The sequence below is a fragment of the Aplidium turbinatum genome, chromosome 8 (assembly GCF_918807975.1).
Source record: "Aplidium turbinatum chromosome 8, kaAplTurb1.1, whole genome shotgun sequence".
NCBI lineage: Eukaryota > Metazoa > Chordata > Ascidiacea > Aplousobranchia > Polyclinidae > Aplidium > Aplidium turbinatum.
The window spans coordinates 17,005,245-17,026,649 of NC_137479.1; the positions used below are offsets into that span (position 1 = coordinate 17,005,245).

The 21,405-nt window shown below is 37.0% G+C and overlaps 2 protein-coding genes across 3 annotated transcripts; both read right to left on the reverse strand.

The window, feature by feature from the left end:
- Positions 1–5,732: 5,732 nt before the first annotated feature.
- LOC145775322 (uncharacterized) lies at positions 5,733–17,350 on the reverse strand. Of its 2 annotated transcripts, none has more exons than XM_082586595.1 (18): positions 17,006–17,350; positions 16,028–16,119; positions 15,696–15,857; positions 15,242–15,305; positions 14,816–14,946; positions 14,444–14,570; positions 14,100–14,161; positions 13,507–13,564; positions 13,040–13,161; positions 12,363–12,531; positions 11,602–11,772; positions 10,725–10,818; positions 10,374–10,500; positions 10,017–10,136; positions 9,555–9,673; positions 8,919–9,014; positions 8,362–8,537; positions 5,733–8,001 (listed from the first exon to the last, which is right to left on the reverse strand). In XM_082586595.1, the coding sequence occupies exons 1-18, from the start codon at positions 17,270–17,272 to the stop codon at positions 7,948–7,950; spliced, it is 2,211 nt and encodes a 736-aa protein (XP_082442721.1). In that variant the 5' UTR covers positions 17,273–17,350; the 3' UTR covers positions 5,733–7,947. The 2 variants fall into 2 exon arrangements, with proteins under 2 accessions (XP_082442721.1, XP_082442722.1); XM_082586596.1 differs by lacking the exon at positions 17,006–17,350 and adding an exon at positions 16,852–16,926.
- A 27-nt stretch (positions 17,351–17,377) lies between these two features.
- LOC145775323 (DNA-directed RNA polymerase III subunit RPC9-like) lies at positions 17,378–21,148 on the reverse strand. The gene has a single exon (XM_082586597.1). The coding sequence runs from the start codon at positions 21,146–21,148 to the stop codon at positions 20,735–20,737; it is 414 nt and encodes a 137-aa protein (XP_082442723.1). The 3' UTR covers positions 17,378–20,734.
- Positions 21,149–21,405: the final 257 nt, after the last annotated feature.

Consider the following 21,405-nt stretch of genomic DNA (forward strand, 5'->3'; position numbering starts at 1 on the left):
AACTCAAGGAAATCATTGATTGCAACTGGGAAACGTTTCTCGAAACATTTTTGTTGGTTTAAGAATTTTTGTGTAAGTATTAGGCCATTTCCAACAGTTGCTAATGGAGAAAGTAATTTTTTGTTTAGCACACTGGGATTTTTAAAGAACTGTTTGCTCTCCATTAAGACTCAAAACCGATTGAACAACCTATGCATGTTGTGCATCAATTTAGAGACGTTACAAAATCTTTATCATTTGATGCTGTGATCCCTAACTTAGCATTGCAAAAGGATTGAATTGAATAGTTTGTTAAGCTATTTTCGTTGCCTGATTAGCGCGTCTACATTTTTTCTGGTTTAAATAGGCTAGTTAGCAACAATGGCATTTTACTGCAAGTAGGCCTATTATGGAATAATTTGAAAAGATTTTCATATCGATATTTGATACGTTATTTAAATCAATAGTTTTTAAAGAAATTCAATTTCACGCTGTGAAAAGTAGGCTAGGTGAAGTTCAGCTTTAAGATGAACATGCAACGCAAGATACAAATTTACTGCTTTATTTTTGCTACAAATTGTGTTTTTGGGGTTTATTTTTCGAAATGTTTCCCGACCAACCCTGTTTCAAGGGCATGAAAAAATATTCCTGAAGATTTTAAGGTAACAAAAAATGACGTCATTATCTTAAAAATTTATTAGTCAAAAATGCAGCACCGAAAGTAATCTGCAGGTCTAATGAGTAATGACAAACCCAAAACGTGAGAAAAAAACATTCACAAAGAGACTGCCCATGAATTAAATGCATGGACGGCACCATGGCCACCGTTAAGGACATATAAGTTACTGTACCGTATTTAAATGTTTGTAATTCAAGCTAAAGAATGTTTAATTGCCTAAGTTAAGCCTACACTGTCAAATGTAGCCTACTGTAGGAGAAGACGGGGCAAAGCTGAACATCGCGATTTCTCACGTTTTGTACTCTTTGGCTCCCTCTAACCGGAAGCACTAGTTAGGCAACTATAAACTGTATTTGCTGTGGGAAAATGGCGACTGGCAGAGCACAACGCGTGTCGTGAGGAAGTAAAATGTGTTTTGGCATGGTTTGTTATAAGAAAGAGATGGAAAAGTAACTACCACATTTGTTGGCATAAGCGAATTTGTTGGTAGCTTTGTTTTTATCTTAGACATTGAGACAGTATTTGTTGGTAACAAAAGCAACTTTTACCTAAAACTTTACAGGTTTCAGCAGAGATGTTATTTTCTAAAGGCTATTCTTTGGGGCAAAGTGGGACAGCTGTATTTGGGGCAAAGTGGGATAGTGCATTAGGCCAGGGCAACATGAGACTCTAGAAGTCTAGATTGTATCTGTGGTTCTTCTGTTGATTGAATTTTTGTTTACGACTCTTTTAGCCTTCAAGATTGTGAAATATTTATCAGCCGTGGGGCAAAGCGGGACATTTATTTTTTTTTTCTTTTTTCATTTGTACTATAACAGTAAAAAGATTCCGCTTGATCTTCGAACCAAATATGCTGACCGACTAAGACAGTGTTTCCCAACCGGGTGGGGGGGAATTTTGCAATTTTCAGAGGAGAGTTTGGTTTTAGAATTGTAAAGCTTTTTAAGCCTAGTAAGTTGGCCTAAACCAGATCTAGCGTTAAAGAGGAGCCCTTAACTCCCGATTATTTAAGCAACTATGCACTGACATGGATGCAGATCATCACGTAGGTCTATTTCTTTTGCATGCAAATACTCGATGGCTTTCAACAGGAAACGTAACCAAGCGAGTGTTTGAGCTCAGAGACGAGCTTGAATTATTTTTTGACCTAATAAAGTTGAAATTTGTTTCATTGATGAGTGGTGACAGATGGATTAGAATAATAAACAATTGAACAATAAGAATAAACAATTGAACATGTCACCATTTTTATAGAATTATCATCGGTGCTGGTTGTTGAAGGCAAAGAACAAGTTCTTCTAGAGTTGGAAAAATAATTGATTTTGCAACATCTCACTACATTAGAACTGGAATTCATTCAATATTTTTCTGAAATTTATGACTATGAGCTTGATTTAATACCAAAATCATTCACATTGTTGATGGAAAAACTTCCCGATAAATTGCAGAATGAATTTTTAGAACTTAAAACGAATTCTTGCACAAGTGACTTACGGTATTCAGAGAAAAAATCAATTACTGGATTTTGGCCGTTAACGTGTAATTCCTATCCCAAAGTGGCAGAGAAAGCTATTCGAAGTATCCTTCCGTTTGCTTCCACTTGTCTATGCAAATCAGGTTTTTCAACTTTTGCAGATGAAAAGAAAACAGAGAAACAGATTAAACGTGAAAAATAATATTCGTTATGCTTTTTCCAATACTCTTCCACAGGGATGGAGGAACCATTTTAAAAGTAGGTGGGCCCAAAAGCGTAGCAGTCAAAGTTAATTAAACTTCTGGGGGGCTTCGCCCCTCAGACCCCCCATAACATTGCTGCATTCCTAATACTTCAAATCCTTTATACATTGTGTTTTCATGATTGTCTTTTGTGCCAACCAGCAAAAAATTTCCGTTTTAGGCCCGATTTGGCCAAACATATTACAAAATTGTTAAATTGCTCTATGGCACTGCACAAAATATGGTGATGTACACACAAATAAAAAGGCAAAATACACACACAGGTATAATACCAACCTGGGAGAAATAATCTGCAGCATTATACAGTAGGCCTACGTGCATGCACTGCATAATATGTAATGTTATCATTGTTTTAACCTTAGAGAACGATTAGATTGATTTATAGATTACTCCACCAATCACACGCAACCACACCCACATGTGCTGCCCATCAACAGTTGGGCTCAACAGAAAAGTTTGAAGATTAGATTTTATCATTCACAGGCCAACAAAAAAATTGTTTTTAAAAGGCACGGCATGTGAGAGTCATTTTAGGGTATTTCGAGGCCCCCGATTCCGAAAATGCACTTGTTTTTTCGAATTGGCCCTAGATTTTGAGATAGCCTACAGCAAAAACATTTTTTTTTCCAATTTTGAGCCCCTATAGATTTAACGTCGTGTCGTTTATTACATAGACAAAACTGGAAGTAATCCCAGGCACATTTCTGAGTTTTATAAACGCTATTTGGAACCAATCACGTTGATTACAACCCAAACAAACAGCTATTTAACGTTTACTGGCCTTGTAACAATCAAAATACGACGTGAAGCAAGCCTTAGGATACAATTAAGATGTAGAATATATAACTTGTGCTTTGCGTTAATATATTTGTTGACTTCAACAGTAGGCTATCAGACTAACTAACCAAGCTACTAAGTACATACAACAAAATACATACATTATTTTGCCAAACTAGACGAATAAGCAAAACAAAGCCATCGATGAACAAACGCAATTCTTTATTATGGTCTCTCTCTCTCGTTTGATTTGTAGTAGCTTAGATTGGCAATGCCTCATCGTGCAGCCATGATACGGTAGTTGGGTCCAATTGTCGAATACCGATGATTCCACTTGGGGGCCGTAAGATGGGACATTCGTGGAGTATGTGTTGCATTGTTTGTTCTACCGCTCCGCAGACACATATCGGCGTATTATGCAACCCCCACCTAAACAGATTAGCTCCAGTGCAGCCAACGTCACATCTGATCCTGTTCAATGTGACCCATGCCTTTCTTGAGAGGTCTGCTCCAGGAGGGATGGAGGGTGCTGGTATAACTGAAAACTGGGGAGGGATATGTGGCAGCTCGTTCCATTCCTGGGCCCATTATTATGGTAGGCCTACTATAGGCTACTGAGCAACACCCATTAAGGTACGAAGGCCACTTATATAATTACAGAATACAAAGTTGTGTTCTTCAATAAAGTAGCCTAGCTGCTTAAAATTTTATCCTTGTTATGGAAGAACGTAATCTTGGTTCGAAATTCAATTCCTGGTAGTTTCGAAAATTCGAAAAAAACTAAGTGCGTGTTTGGAATCAGGGGCCCTAAAATACTCTAAATTAACTCTCACCTTTTGTGCCAAAATTTTTTTGTTGGCCTGTGTAATCAAACTAGTGTGTATTAAATGAGTGAAGAGCTTTTTTTTAGAATTCCTTGTCTAATTTGCCGTTTTCGCTACCTTTTCAAAGAAATTCGGCTTTCAAAAGTGGGTGAGCCAGACCCACCCAGAAAATAAAGTAGGTGGGCCCAGGCCCACGTGGTTCCTCCATCCCTGCTCTTCCACCACATTCATGAGTTGTCAAAACAAAAAAATCACAAGCTTCACACAGACTGTTAAATGCCTTGACTCTAATATTTTGAATGTCCTTGGCTCCAGCTCGTGTCCGATCGAATTTGTCTTTGGATGGTGATGTCATATGTGGCTTTGGAGGCCTAATCTACGATGGAAAGGACGTGGGAAAAATCTCATTGTATGGATAGTGGGTGACGTGGTAGTTTTAGCTTTTCTTTTCTAGTGTTTTATTTTTCATGGGCTTTTTGTATCCTGTTTTGTTTTTTTTTAAGAAAATTTTCGTGTCTTCCCTATTTCTTTTTCTCCAGAGTGATCTGTCACTAGCAAGTTGTTCCGATGAATCCAAATCAATGTTTGCATGGTTGAGGGGGCCTTTCAGCTGGTCTTTGTATCTCTTTGAATAAAATACTTTTTAGCAACGTTCTTCATTAATAATTAAATTATTTTAGTTTGAAAAGGAATATTACAGGCTAAAAGACTTATTACTAGGGAAAGTTTAGTTTATCTTACAAGACTTAGATTAAAATATTAATGTAAACGAGTTTTTAACAAACTAAGTTTATAGGGGGGGGGGATTTAGATTTGAATATTGACTAAAAGGGTCTACCGGATAAAAAAAGGTTGGGAACCACTGGACTAAGGCTTTCGATTAAAAAATAAATTAACTAAATCAAACCATCACTGTTGCTGAACTACGTTTTTACGAAAAGTGTCCCGCTTTGCCCCGTCTTCCCCTAATAGTCTTTTGAATAACATATAAGCTTACAACAATCTGATTTAGGTTTTAGAATAGCCAAAAAATGCGGTTGTTGTACATCTCATCGAGCAACCTAGACATCCAATCAAAACGGCATTTCGTAATGAGTACAAAATGTAAGGTTTGTTAAGTCCTCCTATTGTCAGTCAGTTAGCTAAATCTTTTGATGAATTGCGAAGCAGGTAATTTTAGCTAAATCGCTGGAACAGAAATACAGGATGGCATATTTTATTTCTATTAATGCTGACAGTTTCGTTTCTTATGTTGAAACGGTTTGGGCACTATTTCCTTACACGTTGAATTTAGCATCTCGTCTTCCCTAATCGGGGATTACTAGAATTGACTCTAGGCTGGAGGGTGCTGAATGCATAACAGTATAGCTGGATGTCCACATAAGTTGACCTCTTTTTAAAATAACAGTACTGTAGCCTAATAGTCGGATGCTAATGATAACTAGTGCGTGCTAGACTGTCCAGACCTGTCTGCAAGGTTGCAAGTGTCACCTAAGGAGCGTTGTTTTAAAAGAAGTCAGCAAACGTTTTTGTGATCTTGTATATCACACAAAAACATGGAAAACTTTGATAAAAAGGTTACACATTAACATTGTTTGTTCATCTTAAAGCATTCAAAAAAAAATCAATTTATTAAACAATAGTTTTATTTCCTTAACCTCAACAAACAGAACGCGCTTGGATGACAAACCTGGTCATTAATGTCTTAACCGGAAATAAATTTCACCTCGTAAGAAACAATAACTTTATTTAAAGCAACATTTCGATAAGATAACAGCTAGCACACGCTTTGATACGCGTTTTTGTACTTCGCGCATGCATTTTACCAAATATTATACAGGTGAAAACTGTAGCTTACCGCACGGCTTTCATAATTACAGGTGGCAAATCGTAATTTTTGGTTCGTCAAACAAATTAAAAATGGGCCTACAGTGAGTAGTTTACACTGGGAGTGGGAACTACCACTAAGAGGCCGCATAGAAACTTATTTTCTGAAACGGGGTGGCACAATAAAAAAGTTGGAGAAGCCCTGACCTATGCTGCGTAAAAGTGATTAAAATAAAAAATGGTTACTCTCCACAAGCCAACACTACAGTATTATTATTTTGCATCAAAAATATGCGGCGAGATTTCATATTTAATAGAATGAATTAAACAAATTCACAACGAGTTTAATGAATCTAATCGTAAGTGATCCACATGAGCTTACAGATGACATCAAACAACGGCTGTGCAAAAAAAGAATACAAACGTCAATCAGATCTAATGAGGTTTTTCACGTCGCATGTTGATAGTCGACCCAATTCAATAAATTAAAGTCGAGAAATATTAAAGCGACGAAAAGTGGAATAAGACAATAAGTTATCAAGCTGCAACACAGTCTAGCCAAGATTGGGAGTTAAAGATCAAGATATTAGTTTGAGATCGTCTGCTCCAAAATTTGTTAAACTTTCTCAAAACAAAACAAACAAATTAAAATACAGTAAAGCATTACAAGATCTAGATTTTGGTTGAAAATCGTGATCAGCCGCTTCAGGTGAAGTTTGCTCGCACAAACATTTCGTCAAACACATCTACGCTAATAATAATACAAGGGTGCAAATTAAAATTGTACTACAGTGACACCTTGGTAGTGCTATGAAACACAAACTACAGCATACGCTTAACAGTGAGTCACCATGGAATCGTCTAAGCACAAGAACACATCGACAATATTCGCCAAGAGCAATAGCGACAAATATTCAACAATTACAGCAGAGACACCGAATATTTTTGATTGCTCACATTTTGGGGATGTTTTGTTGCAAAGGTTTTGTTTCAACATAAACGATGCAGGTGAAACAGTGAAGCGTTTCAAAATATTTAGACAGATAAAAATACACGAGAACAATAAGACTCCGCTATTTTTCTAAATTGGGCGAAGTCCCGGACAGCAAATTCCGTCATTTTTACATAGATTCAACATCTTAGACGACGGCGGTCTGACGGATTTTGCAGTTTGGGGTGATACTAAACTTCAGCATAATTGTGCAAAACAGCAATTGTGTAAATGAGTATACAAATTTTCCATCTCTTGCAATACGTTTTAAGGAAAGCAAAAGTATCGCAGAAGTTTGAACAAATCTTGCCCAACAAACACAAGTCGTTTTTACACATCGCTTTAACGTCCCGTTACATTCAAGAGATTCGACGAAAAATTACGGTTGCTTGGTTGCGCGAACATTGAACATTGGCCGCTGAAATTGAATGAACGAAACAATTTCATTCTAGGACATTTTTCATAGTTGTGCAAAATTCAAAAGTGGTTTTTGATGACGTGAAACACTGAGCAGTAAGCAAACAACACTAAGAGAGATTCGAACTTTTCTTCTGCGATTAATGATGCGGAATGCAGGTGAAATGTGATAATAAAAAATGTATATACAAAAACCATCAAGACATTAATAATAAGTTGAAATGGTGCACAAAAGAAAGATGTTAAAACACAATAGAGAATACACAATGAAATTCTTTAAATTATTCTGAAACAATGCAATAACAAAGAAAAGAACGCAACTAAAATTGAGACAGCCACGATAGTACGGTAAATACAAACCGCTAATATTTGAGTACCGTTGAACCGTTCAAACGTGTTAACAAATAGAAACACTAAACTGGTTAAAACAGGTTTGAACCGTTTCTGAGTGAACAGTGTTATTGATTTTCAAATGTTTACATTTATAACAAATACTGCTCAAAATCGAGAAGGTAAACTGTAAATTACCAAGTCATTTGTAAATAACCATAAGACTATTTGCACAATAACATATATGAAGATAACTAGACAAGCGAACTCCTTTACAGCGCAGTGGGTCGGTTTCCAAGACTTCGTTTGCTTGGCCAGCATGTCTCTGTATTACACGGGCTTGTTACTGCAATCACTTCGTCAACGGATATTGCACGTGGCGCTTCTCATTCGCAATGGACGCTTAGAATGTTTTTGAAATTGGGGTTCTTCTCAAGGTTCTAACCAAGAACAAAACGTCAACGACAATCAACCTAATCAACTGCAGAGGGCATTGTGGGTAATCCCGACGTCACGGTTTTACAAACGATTAGGTTGCAAAATGGACAAATTAAATGCGCTTGAACGTTTGTTGTCTACCACACACGAATAATAACCACTCACCCCAAAACAATAATTTTGTGACGAGAAGTTGGAAAGCTACATTACACCGACTTCACTAACAAACATATCGAAAACATTTGATCAACCACTGTTTTATTAAATCATAGCCTCTACCCCTTCTGTCAGTACAGCATTGCATAATGACGAAACAATCTAAATTGACAAAATAAAACGTCAGCAAACAACTATCCACTCACCACGAAAGCTTTCGTTATCTTCGCGTATTCGCTTCCAACCTTGAGATACTTTCCTTTCCTGAAGTAATCCCTCTGCGCAACAACGACATGCAGGGAATCCAGGCTCAAAGTTTTCAGGAAGCACAACAGAGTCACCGCCTGGACGGGAGTATGAGTGAACAACAGTGTCCGGAGTTCTGTGAGAACACGACGCAACACAGAGATCAGGTAGGTTGACAGTGCGTACTCACTACTCACTCACGTAGTTAATTGATCCAAATTGAGTTATTGATAAAAAAAGAGTTGGCCAATTGTTTTTTTTTTACAAGGAAATACACAAAGTTATCATTATTCGTGTCCATGTTGTATCGATCGTAGGAACATTACCTCAAGCAATCTTCCAAAATTAGAGAACTATCACTTGTTTGTCAATACTGTAATTACAACAATTGACCTAGGCGGTTAGAAAACTCCTATTTACATTGTCTAGGTAGTTCAAATTGATTTTCATAGTCCGGTGGACCGAGCAGAGTTGCTACTTTTAATGCATTTTGAATCTGAAAAAAAAATGAATTTACCTTTTAGTCCATGCTTGCACGCGTTCCAAGCCTGATTTTCAGTGACTCCTCTGGCGTGGTCGAGTTCGAGAACCTTCAGGTGATGACAATTCAATGCTGGAATACAAAATCCAGTCAAATGGAGGATTCATATTTAACGAAGAAGCCGCCGACGTCTTCGTGTTATAAATTTTTAAATGTAAACAACATCTTGCCATGTAATCAAAGTTGATGCTTTACCAGACACCGAGTTGATTTCAATCTTCCCTGAAACATGCTACGGGGGAACCACCATCTAGCCAGAAAAAGTAACCGTGCTTACATCGAATTAACGTTTAAAGTTGGCAAGTGTTGGTGGCTGGGAGCCCATAGAAAGCCAGCAGGTGTAATGTGAAATGACTGTATCGCGCCACACGTTGTGGTCACATCGAACGTTTTACAGGCACTGACGGAAACAACTTTTCGATGGAGAAACGTCAAAGGATAGGCCAATGAATCACAAACCAAAGGTAAAGCAACGAGGCATGTTGGTACGTTGAATATAATACATACACAGAGCATTCCATTTTCTAAGGAGCCATTAGATTGCAAAAATAATTGCATCCGCAAAACTGACGTTACAAAAACTTGTGCTGAAAACAAAACTTTCCAACCCACCCACGGCGACAAGACCAGAGCCGTCAATGTCCTGGCCTCCGAAGCTCAACGCTTGTAACTGTGACCAACACCAACTGAGCAACTTTGCCACGTTGTTGTCGAAGAGACCACGCACAGAGCTGCAATTATGACACACCAGATAAGTCCTAGTTTGTTTTGTTTTTTTGTCGTATCCAAACTCATCTTTAGTGGTCGAAAAACTAATTTGAATGAGTGGGAAGGCAAGGAAATCAATCTTCGTTTCCACGTTCAAGCAAATCATTAAGGATTTCGACAAGCAAAGTTGCAAGCTCTTGACTGGTGTCGAGTTGACATCCTTTGGAGCGCCGGAGAGAACCTCACTCGGTCATGCAGCAGAAAGGTGCGCAGGTGAAACGCATGCGTCGCTTTACATCAATTAGCAGATGTTTGACATTGCGCCCATACAAAGATGAAGCTTTGCAGTTCAGCAAGAAACCTTACCAAGGCTGCAAGGGCGCAATTTCCAACGATACGATGTCACGACATGTTGATCCCAATGCCCAGGCAACCTGCTGGGAAATCGGGTCGATGGAGCTCCGGTAGGAAATGCTTCGGATGCGTCTGGAGGATACAATGCAAGTTTACATTCAAGATCAAACTCGCCTTTAAAATTTTGATGTTTTTACGAAGGTTGTATGTTGAGCAGTTTGTATTGTTCTAGTTCGGTTGCAATTGTCAAGAAGGGAAGATGCTCATGTACAGTATTTACTTACAAAATATATTAAATTGAAAAAATCTAATTTTACCGGTTTATGGAATCTACTTTTGTTGAAGTTTCTATCAGTTAACTTGACATACTTATTGTAACAGCTGACTATCCATAGAGCTCGACTGGTTATAACCGGATCGCACTGGTCAATGGAGAGAATAAGTAGTTTGCTTGAACACGATTTCAGCAGCATTTCCAACCCTCCCTCCAATGCGCCTGACAGGGAAACAAGCAAATCGATCATGTAACTTTCAATAACGCAAACCCTTTAAATCCAATGTTTTGATCATCAGTGTCAAGACATACAAAGATTTTCGACAAAAATATGAGTTGTGGGAATCTACTCAAAAACTCAAGTATCTTAAAAGATCTCAATCTACCAAAGGATCGTAAAGCGAATAAAACAAACTTGGCTTGACAATTATGAGTTGTCTACTTACCAGTGGTTATGTTGCGATCACTTGATAACAAACCAACGTTTTTCAAACATAAAGAGCACGTTTCATTCGCCCACCTTGAAATCAGCTTCAACAACTGAAGAATTAAAACATGACATCACGAAATAAGTCGAGTTCGCCACGACAATAGCTTCTCATCCTATTTATACAAAGACTATTATGCCATCATCTATGTCATAACGACTGTTATCCTATTAAGTCACAACCAAGCATGTAACTATTGTGCACAAACGAAACATTTTAGACTTAGTGTAAAACGGAATCACTGTAATCTGTTGAAACAACGGAGTAGTGAAGCGACAATTGACAAACATGTTGAAACGTCCGATTGTAGTAGCAAGAAAGCAAGCTCTCATATCACACAAGTGCGTGAGTTATGTTGTCAAGTGGACGCAGCTGCACTTGATAGGTGAGAGCATTCTGCGCTGTTTGTTGAAAGGTTGTGGACATCTATTGAAGACTTTGAACACCGTCAAAGTTAACCGTTGACTTGAGATATATGTTTTGGCCACTAGAGTAGTCCAACGGTACAGATACTGAGAAGCATAAGAAAAATGGCTTAAAAACTAATTTGAGCCATGTTTGTCAAAGATGGCCTGTTTCTGGGTCGTTTTTATAACAACCAACAAAAATGAATGGCATCACATAGCAACGCTACACAGCACATACACGAAGTTGTGACACAAGGCAGAGTGTGCGACACCATGACTGCTTGTTAGGTTTACTTACTGATGTAAAGTCTTTCGTGACCGGATTACAACTGTTTTGAAGATGGAGAGGACAAAGGAATTCGGGCTCAAATTGTAACAAGGAAACAGAAACAAAAATTTTGGTTTTACATTTAATTTTTATAACTCACATTCGGATCAAGATTGACGTCATGCAGTCGTATCCTGGTCCACAGCTGCGGATGACGCGACACTTCCCGCCACTCCCTGCACACCATGGCGCACCTAAGCAGGTCAATCGATCGGAGGGTGGCAAACACGCAGAACAGCGCCACACGGCGGTCAGCAGCTAGGTTCGAATTCTGGACGAAAAGATTTTGAAGAAATTTTTTTAACTTTCCTGTCTTGTACAATTTACGGTTATGACAAGGAAAAAGTTCTTGGTTGCTTTAAAGTGGTTTTCGTGTGACTCTCTTCAGGAGTTTGTCGACAGAATAAAGTCAATCTAATAGTCAATACAATACGATAAAACGTATTACTACCACAAAAGAGTGCTCAATGCTAAGCAGAGCGAATTCAAGTAAATTGAATCACTATTATCAAAGTAACCTTTTCAGCCTGTCCCACCCTTTGCGGGATCGCCAGAAGGTGCTTTCAAAGAATATTAGATTGATTTCATTCTAAAGACAAGCTCCAGAAGAGGGTCAGATGGAAAAGCCAACCGTTTGAAAAACAATGAAAACTTTCTCCTTGCCAGATTCACGTTCGGTCTCATCAAGCACCTCTTCAATTCACAGTTACGTAAGTATGAACAATGATTATTACATAGGCTACAAAAATTAGCAGTAAAACTATGGTCACAGATTGTTACTACAATCCAGCCTACTTACAAATTACATTTACAACATAATTTTAAGTTCCACTAAAATTACATTTCGCTGGTTCATCTCACCTTTCCAGCTGCGACAGCATTGGAGAAAGGAACAAACTTAGCGACATCTATCAGTTGCATTCCGCCGGACTTCACAGGAGGCTTTTTCTTCCGAGCTGCTCTCGATGACTCGATGTTGTTCGGTCGTTCGAGGATTTCTTGTACGTAAGGATCATCACTAGCTCTTGATCTTGCGCAGCATGGGAAAAAAGGTCATTAAAACGATAAAAGAAGCGTTTATAATGGCTGCTTCAGACCAAAAGTTTTAGGTCTGTGTTTATTGGGGGACAATAGTAATCCAGACTAAAAATTAAATTTTTAATCACGATTTGTTCTGCAAAATTGTCTTCAAGAACCAAATAAGTTTTCACAACAAATCAGATATGAAATGCTACTAAAACATATAAAAAGAGGAATCATTTATGAACGAAGTGTTTGAAGTGCTTGGTCAATCTAAATGAAACATAGAGCATAAATCATTTGATTTGTAGGACTGATGGTAAAACAAGCATGCTTTTCGAGACGTTCGCTGAACGAGTTTAGTTTCTGCGTTTTGGGCTATGTATTATTTTGTACTTAGAAATCATTCAATTTGTAAAAGAAATACGTTTTGTCACTTTACAAGCGCAACTTTTTGCTAACAAGGGGTTCTCAAACGCAATTCTTTGCCAAGAACTCGAGAGCTCCGCATGTATCACCTGCTTTTGGTCTTTTTGTTTGATAGTTTTGATGTGATTGGATCCCTTGATGGCATTGCGATGCCAGAGTCACTCAAGCGTGACGATGAAATCATATCGACTGACAACGAAGAGTCGGTTGTCTGGAAAAAGGATCGGATTAAAGTTTTTAAACGAATAAAAACTTTAATTTTTTTTTCAACCAAACTCGAAACACGACCAGACACATTTGATTTCTCCAAACTCTTCCAGTCAGATGCAGCATTTTACATTGATTCCTATTCAGTAGACGTAAGCACTTTCGCTTGTTTAAGCCAAAGCAGAAATTTACAACACATAGCCAACTTAATACTCAACAGAATAAAAAATATGTCCACGCGCCTTTGTTGAAAGATTACGATATTCGCTATAGTCATCCTGTGCTGACATACCACACCAGTTCCCGTCTACTCTATTGTTGTTATTAGTTTGAAGAAAAGAAAACTTACGTCGGAACGCTGTCTTCTGTTGGCCGTTGTTGAAGGATCGCGTTTATTCGGTAAACTTCTGAAAAACCACGCAATGAACATGAACATTTACAGTAAGTAAGGCTTGGTATAGCCATCAGACTAAACTATCACGCCACCACCATAGCAGCAGTACTGACAGTTGATGAAGACATTTCTTTCGGTCGATTGGAATCTGTATGGGATTGGGGAGGTGACACTTCACTGATTTGACCTTACAAAGGGAAGTTACTTCAGAAAACATTTACAGAACAATGGCCAAATGCTTCAGGTAAATGAGACAGCAATAAAAAAAGTCTAAGTGATCATAAAAAGAGTTTGGTTCGACCATAAAACATTAAAGCTATTAACATTAAATAACATAAAACCATAGTAATACAAAACCTTAACACAAGTTTTTCACATTAAACAACATTTGGCTACTTGACATCGCATAAAAACATTTATTGACAAATTTATTGGTACAATAAAGTTTCATGTAGTTTTAATCCGTAGTATATCTAATACCAACAAAAAGCAACGATTGTTAACGTTGAAACGATGTGAAAAAAGCTAACTTGTGGTAGCACAGGTACCTTCCATTGTTGACATTGTCACCGTCCCAAGGCATCACCCTGCTGACGTCATGTTCATACATCTACAAAAAGAAGACAACTCTAAACTGCTTGGATAAACATGGCGCACAATGCCTAATAGTTAGGCGTCTACGTCCATAAATATTTACTAAATTTAGCAAGGTTATTGAAGAATAAAGTCACAAAACTTTAACGCCGACACATCAACAGTGGTAAGACAATGAATGGACTGCCAACGGAACAAAACGCACGCATAAAAAGATACATTAAAGTGCAGATTCGATTGTATCACTGACAGAAAATCGTAAACGCGACTCAAAAGCTAAGATATTAAAATAAGCCACCTCCAATTTAGTCTCAGCTTCCTCCGCTCGAAGCAGTAAAGATTCCATAAAGTTGGCCAGTTTTGCTTTCGCTTCTTTTTCCTTGGCAGCCGTTGCTTCGATGTATTGTTTCAATTGCTGCTCATCTCTGCACATACCGCATTTAATTTAACTTGACATTAACAAAGCAACAACCCAATGCTTTCAATACACATAAACCAAAAACTACATATTATATAATACCAGATAATTGTAGTTTTTCATTGACGACAAATCAAAAGACAGATGATCAAACTGAAAAAATGTCTGTTGTATTTTTAGACAAATATAAATTTAAATGGCGACTACAATGTCACATGATAAGAATTCCATAGATCAAGCGAAGACTCTTACTCAATCTTTTCCTTAAGTTTTTCTTCAGCTCCTAAAGCCATAGCCTTGTATTGGGCAGTAAGCTGAATACTGAGATCCAACTGCTGTTCGGTGCTAGGTTGGGTTGATGGAGCATTAGTAGCTTTCGGAGCCTGTTGATAGTTTATTGATGAGACAACATTGCCTTTAAGCTCTGATTTGAAAACAAAGCGTCACTACAATCTACAGGTTGTAATTACTGTAGCGCCAGCTGTAGATTAAGAAGTAAATTTCGAACAGATGTTACACGCTTAAACGGCATACCTTGCCAAGAAATTGTACTGCATCATGAAACGCGTTTATTTGTGCTGAAGATAAATTGCTATGTCAGTTAAGTATACCGGTGGAAGACACCAGTATCTTTTTCATAGCAAAGCTTTTACTTACGCATTGAAATAACGAACTTACAATTTTCCTTTGGGACCTTGTAGATTTAGAAATTGTTTCGCTATGCGGTTTCGATGACTGGTCACTGAAAGCAATAGATTAAAACCTGAGTGTCACAATCATGATGCAACCACAAAGTCTTGATTGCTACAATCCATAGGGGTAAAACAATCAGTTAGGGTGAACCCAGTGTTTAGCCATCAACAGCCTGAAGAACAAGCTGGATTCCGACACAGGCGTTGTACCACTCGCCAGTACGTAAACAAACAGTAACAAAAGCTTGATAAATTGTTCAACAGCTTGAAATAACATGCTCTTAAAAGCCAAGATGGGAACATGCATGACGGCACATATAAAGTCTTAGTTTGTTATGGTTTTTGTTTTTTTAATTGATGCCCGGATGCAAGTGCATACCGTACAACTTTACCAAATATAAACTTGAAAAAAGATCATAAGAATTTATCTAATGTCTTACTATAAAGATTTGTTGATAAGAGCTTCGGTGTCGTCAACAAGCTGGGATACTCCGTGCACAGCCTTCCACGATGTCTTGATTCTTTGCAACTGTTGTCTTTGCTTCCGCATCTCTTCAAGCTGTTTCGCCAACTTTAATTTACTTTCCAGCTTCTTAGATTTGCTGAAGATAAAAGCACAGAGGTAAAATTTTAGTGAAGAAAAGCTGTAGGAGTGTAGGTTAATGTCAAAATCAATCCAATAACTAGCTATTATACATTAGCACTATAGTAGCACAACTGCACAAGACTACTGGATTGATGCATACTAAAAAGTCATTTAAAACACAGATACCTATCATAATTTTCCAAAACTTGATCAATCTTCATCGAATATTTATTGAACATTTCATCCACTGATGTGCTTGACAATGCTTTTTCAAAATTCTGCACACAACCGCAAAAACGTGAGACAAAAGGCAATATATTCGTATGTGGTTACATACGAATGACATACTGTAAAAACATTTTACAGTTGTTCAAAGCAAAAGTTCAAATGTTCAAAGCAAAACCAGCCATCACAATGAACATCTACCGAAGTATACTAATTTACAGTACTTAGATAAGCAATGAAAATTAATAGACGCCGGTATTGTTATTAATATCAATTCAATATGATTTCAGTGATTATAATACAATGTAATATAGTAGCGTATCCAATTAATTTGTCAATTAATTAGCGACAACCTTTTAAAGCACACGTTAATCCGAAAAGAAATAAGAAATAAACAACCAATGACTACAATTCACATGTTCACTAGATTTGAAGTGGCAAACGCACTGGCTACTGGCTCAATACAGCAGCACACACTGTGTTGTAGCCACAAAGCTATTAATTCAGCCCTGGTACAAACTATAGTTAATTTAAGTTTCTGCTAATGAGGCAGCAGCATGAACATGACAAAGAAAAATTAAGCTTTCATATGTTGCTTCAAAATAGCTCACTCAAATAAACAACATGATCAATGACCATAAGAACAACTCCACTGCATAGTTTCTTCAAATTAACTTTCAAATAATCTATATATAAATAAAGTTAAAAAATGTAACTCTTCTCTTGTCGCAATTTTGTAGTGATGGCTTCATGAAATTTTATGTTTAGTTGCTTGCAACATTTACCATCTTAGCTTAGTATGTCCGTCCATTTCTACTAAACCAGTGCACTTAAGACTGAACATTGAAGTTGTGATTACCGTGATATTCCCTGCTGAGCGAAATTGTACAGTGAAAGCTTCAGCCTAACACAACAGCTTTAATCTACATAATTGCTTACCATCGAACCAAGTCCTTTGTTACTTTGGCTCTCTTCTAAAAATACCTGAAGGGAATCAGAAGGCTCGACAATAGAACTGTTTTGACCGTTCATAAAGCTTCCTTCATTCCAATCAGTATGTTGCTTTTGTGGAGAAAAGGGGATTTGATTGTCATGCACAATGGAACTGTGCAAACGCAGAGCAATCAGGCTTCGGAATCGTTTTCCATTCTGACAGGAGGGGCAACGATATGGTAGTAACTCATTTGAAGCATAATACATTTGCATAATTGTTTATCATCAACGTTAAAGTGGAAGTTATCAAGTTAACTCAGTTGCAGACTAGATACAGTTGGTTCATGACTGCTTTCTAATCAAGGCAGTGCAGATAAATCTAATAAGATTGAAATTGAAAGTTTATTTATTTTAGCTGAAAAATACATAACAATACAAAGGGATTGCAAAATAGAAAAATTTGGCAGCGCTGAACAATCACAACGTTTAACAAGTTGCACTTACAGAGTTCAAAGATTTATACATATGACATCGATTATGTGAAGCAAATATAACCAGTGGACATGTATGGTCAAAGCAGTCACAGACTTTCATGCATAAATAACACAATAACATGGCAGTTATTATCACGAACTAAAATCATTGCCAAAGATTACAAAAGGTTACTCCATGCCAAATGAGCAAATTTTTTGACAAAATTACAAGTTACATGTCATAGATTTTATAGAAATTTGGCATACTTGTAGATGTCAGAGAAATATAAAGGCAAAAAAAATTGAAATTTTTAAATTTTAGTAGAGTTATGGTCATTAGAAAAAAAAAATCGCCATTTTTACCTGTTCTGCTTCAACGATTTTACCCAATTTCTTATCATATTTCTAATTTTATAGCCTGTATATATATATAGATAAAAATTGCTAGACAGACATTTTAAAATAAGAGTATTATATTTGTATATGTAAGTATAAAACACAATACATGAATTTCAGTTCTTAAGTTTTGTCTCCATTTTTTATAGGCCCCCAAAGTTTGACCTCTGAAAAATGCATGTTGCAAATTGAAACCTTTATAATCATATCAAGTAGTTCTCTGTCAACTTTTTAATCTACATTTTTGGATTCCTTGAGTCTTAAACTGTCTGTCTAGCACAGGGGTGACAATGACACCCTTTTTGCAGTAGCGGGCCACTTTGTCAATTACACATGAGTTATCGGGCCACACAACTTTTTAATCGTAACCTACTATGAAATCTTTTAGAAGCGACTAAGATATTATTCATGAAAAGTAACAGACGGCAAATGAAAGTAGGGCTAATAAAACCCACACAATTGAAATTATCTTACGCAGAATCGAAACATACAACAGTAAAAATAAAAACAAATCAACTTGAGCAAAAAGGATAGAGCAACAGTACTTGCACTGATAATGAAGACAGTTTAATTTTCTAAGTTTGATTTTGCAGTTTAAGCGTTTGCTTTCATATGAGTATGATTTCTTCTTTTTTTGGCTTTATCCTTTTTGCTCAAGTTGACGAAATGTTTCGACCATTATGCTCCGAAACAACAAATCAGTTAATGAAATTTCTTTTTCAAACAATAAACAAAAGCTTATGCAAATCATAAAGCTGAAGCTATTTAATGCAGCATTGAAGCATAAAATATTAAAAAACAACATTGAAGCATTGAATGTTTTTGCTTAGTGGGATTTTTGGAAAGTTTTTTGCTTGACTAAGCGTTCAATATTAGGACGAACAAACGATGTGGCAACTCTCAACTGCATACTAAGATTTTCATCTGTCAGCCTCGACCTGTAGCAGAGGAAAGGTGTACCAGTGAAGGCATAAAACAGCTTTGAGATGTCTTTTGTCTTCAATGCATGAGCGATTGTTAAATTGTTTTGCGGGCCGCACAAAATTCTTTGACAAAGAAATGGACATGGCAAGTGCCTACAAATCTTTTAAATTCAAATTTGATTTTTTTATAATTCAATACAACAATGAGTAAGGTGATAAATGTCCCAGGTTGTAAACGATGAACTTCTTAAATTACTTTATTGTCACTATTTAAACTGAAACACTGAAAAAAGTTGAACTTTTGTCAACTAAGTGTGTATATATTTAATGAGGATACACAACTTTATGCTGCGGTCCAAATGACGCTATCTCGTGGGCATAATGCACAATTGACGCAAGGCCTAAATGTCGCAAGACATAAATGACACAAGGTCCGAATGATGTGCAAGACCATGAATGACGCAAAGTTTGAATGCAGCATTACATAAATGATGCCTGACTTGGTTATTTCTTACAAAAATTAATTGTGTTTTACACTACAGTAGTAATTTCATTTGTCATGGTGGCAATTTTTACACAAACAAAAATGTAAAAATGGTTTTCTTGCACTTTCAACAAAATAAGGTGGAAAATGCCACTAATTCATTTGATGCTTTTAACCTTACGGGCACGTCTGCTGAAAAATCTTACTAATCAGAAACGTCTGGCAAACTCAAAAGTCTGGCTTACCACAATGATCGATTAGGTTCGGATATGCAATCAAACAACGATATTTAAATTAGATGAATATTTAATCGTAGGCAATTTTTGGACCATAACATTTCATACTAATTAACCTTTAAGTACAAGTCTAAAGAAAAATTTTAACAATTAAAAAAGTCTAACAAACTTTATGTGTAAGTCGAGCTTCCCACGGTTAATCTTGTTTGTTACTTCTTTATGAACAAACACAGTAGGTCACTAGGTCAGTAACACCTAATTCAAAAAACCAATTAATTTTAGTAAATAAACGAGTCTTGCGTCATTCACGTATTGCGTCATTTGGGCCTTGCATTATTCGGAATGGCCCGTTTCGGTGAGTCCGATCCCTTGATTTTTTTAAGGGGGATTTTTTAACTTTTTTTTTTAATTTATCGGGTACCGTAGCCTAATTATCATTGCCGTTTTAGGGTTTGGGGTTAGAGGTTAGGAACTCACCGAATCGGACTCACCGAATAGTAGCAGACCCTGCATTATTCATGCCTTGTGGCATTCGGGCCTTGCGTCTTACGGCCTAGCGATGGCTCATTTGTGTTTGTGTCATTCCGTCCACGGCATTAAGTCGTGTACCGGTACCGATTTCATGATCAGCACCAAATAAGAGAGTGTCCATGATTTGTTATTATTCAACAACTTTTGGGTATTTTCTAAAACAACTTTCTGGCAAATAAAACACACATGAAAATGAAGTCAATATCTTCACAAAATTAGCTCAGTGGAAAAAGACATGAGTGTGAGTAGTACCAGTAGGTAATTTTATTTTTGGAAATATGTTTTCTAATACCAGTATGTTTATATGTCCCTTCTTCATTGCTGCTGAATCGTCAGAGTCAAGTTCACATTGCCCAGTGCCATAATCCCAGAGTAATAACTAAACTTGACTTAACAATCAACATTTAATTAAATACATTTTGAACGTTGTTTTTCATATCCAGGCATTAAGTCCAGCAATTTATATTTTAGATTCAGTGGATGGAAAAGTAAAGCAGCCAATATTCATGTCGATCTGCAGTACTCTGCAGGCATGCCACCTTGTCAAAGACACAGCTATGTGCTTGAGAGCAACGTCAAACTAGGACCTTTTTGAGCCTCATTTCAGGGCTGTCACCACTCCGCTATGCAACTGATCACTATTAAATATCATAAATAAAATATTGATATGTCACTGCTTGTCAGATTAAGGTCTAGCTAGCATCACCAGTAGTTTCTTCCTCCATATCTTCTTCTTCCTCTTCAGGAGCAGGAAGATGTGACAGAATACTTAAAATACTTTCAATTTGTTCTTCGGTTACCCTTTCTTCACTTTCCTCAACAATTAAAGAAATTTCGACTGCAGTAGTTGGTCGAAGATTGACCAACTGAAGTTTCTCGGCTTTCGTTAGTTTATATGGTTCAAGATCTAATAAGACCTTTTTAACATGCTCTGGAGTTTGTAAACTTGCAGGAGTATCATTTAGATATGCCAGCGTCTCATAAGTAATAGTGGAAAAATTTTGGTTATTTTTCTTATTGCCTTTTTGTTTTTGATTGTACTCTTTGAGAACTTCCAGTACTTCAAGATTACTTAACAAAGCAGAGCATTGATTTACTACTTCCATCTTAGATAAAATTTTGTATTTCCAAATCTGTTAATGGCGTATCAGCAATAAAGTTAGACCACTGACCATGTTCTGAATAAATAAATACCTGTCACGGTTTCTTTCTATCTCTTACCAGGAAAAAGACTTGGAAAGGTTCAATGACGTAGTTTAATGGGTTAAACCAAAAAGCAGTCAATTAAATGATCGGAAAGTTCTACCGGTAAAATAATAATGAAAACTCTTGAAGGACTTTAACGAACGGCTTCTCAAATAAC

Excerpts from the sequence above, each read along its gene's own strand:
- LOC145775323 (XM_082586597.1), bottom strand. The coding sequence starts at position 21,148 with ATGGAAGTAGTAAATCAATGCTCTGCTTTGTTAAGTAATCTTGAAGTA.
- LOC145775322 (XM_082586595.1), bottom strand. The coding sequence starts at position 17,272 with ATGCAAATGTATTATGCTTCAAATGAGTTACTACCATATCGTTGCCCC. Across the intron at positions 12,532-13,039 it reads AACAAAAAGACCAAAAGCAG|ATCAAGAGCTAGTGATGATC; the intron begins GTGATACATGCG and ends ATGCTGCGCAAG. Across the intron at positions 10,501-10,724 it reads TGATCGCAACATAACCACTG|GCGCATTGGAGGGAGGGTTG; the intron begins GTAAGTAGACAA and ends TTTCCCTGTCAG.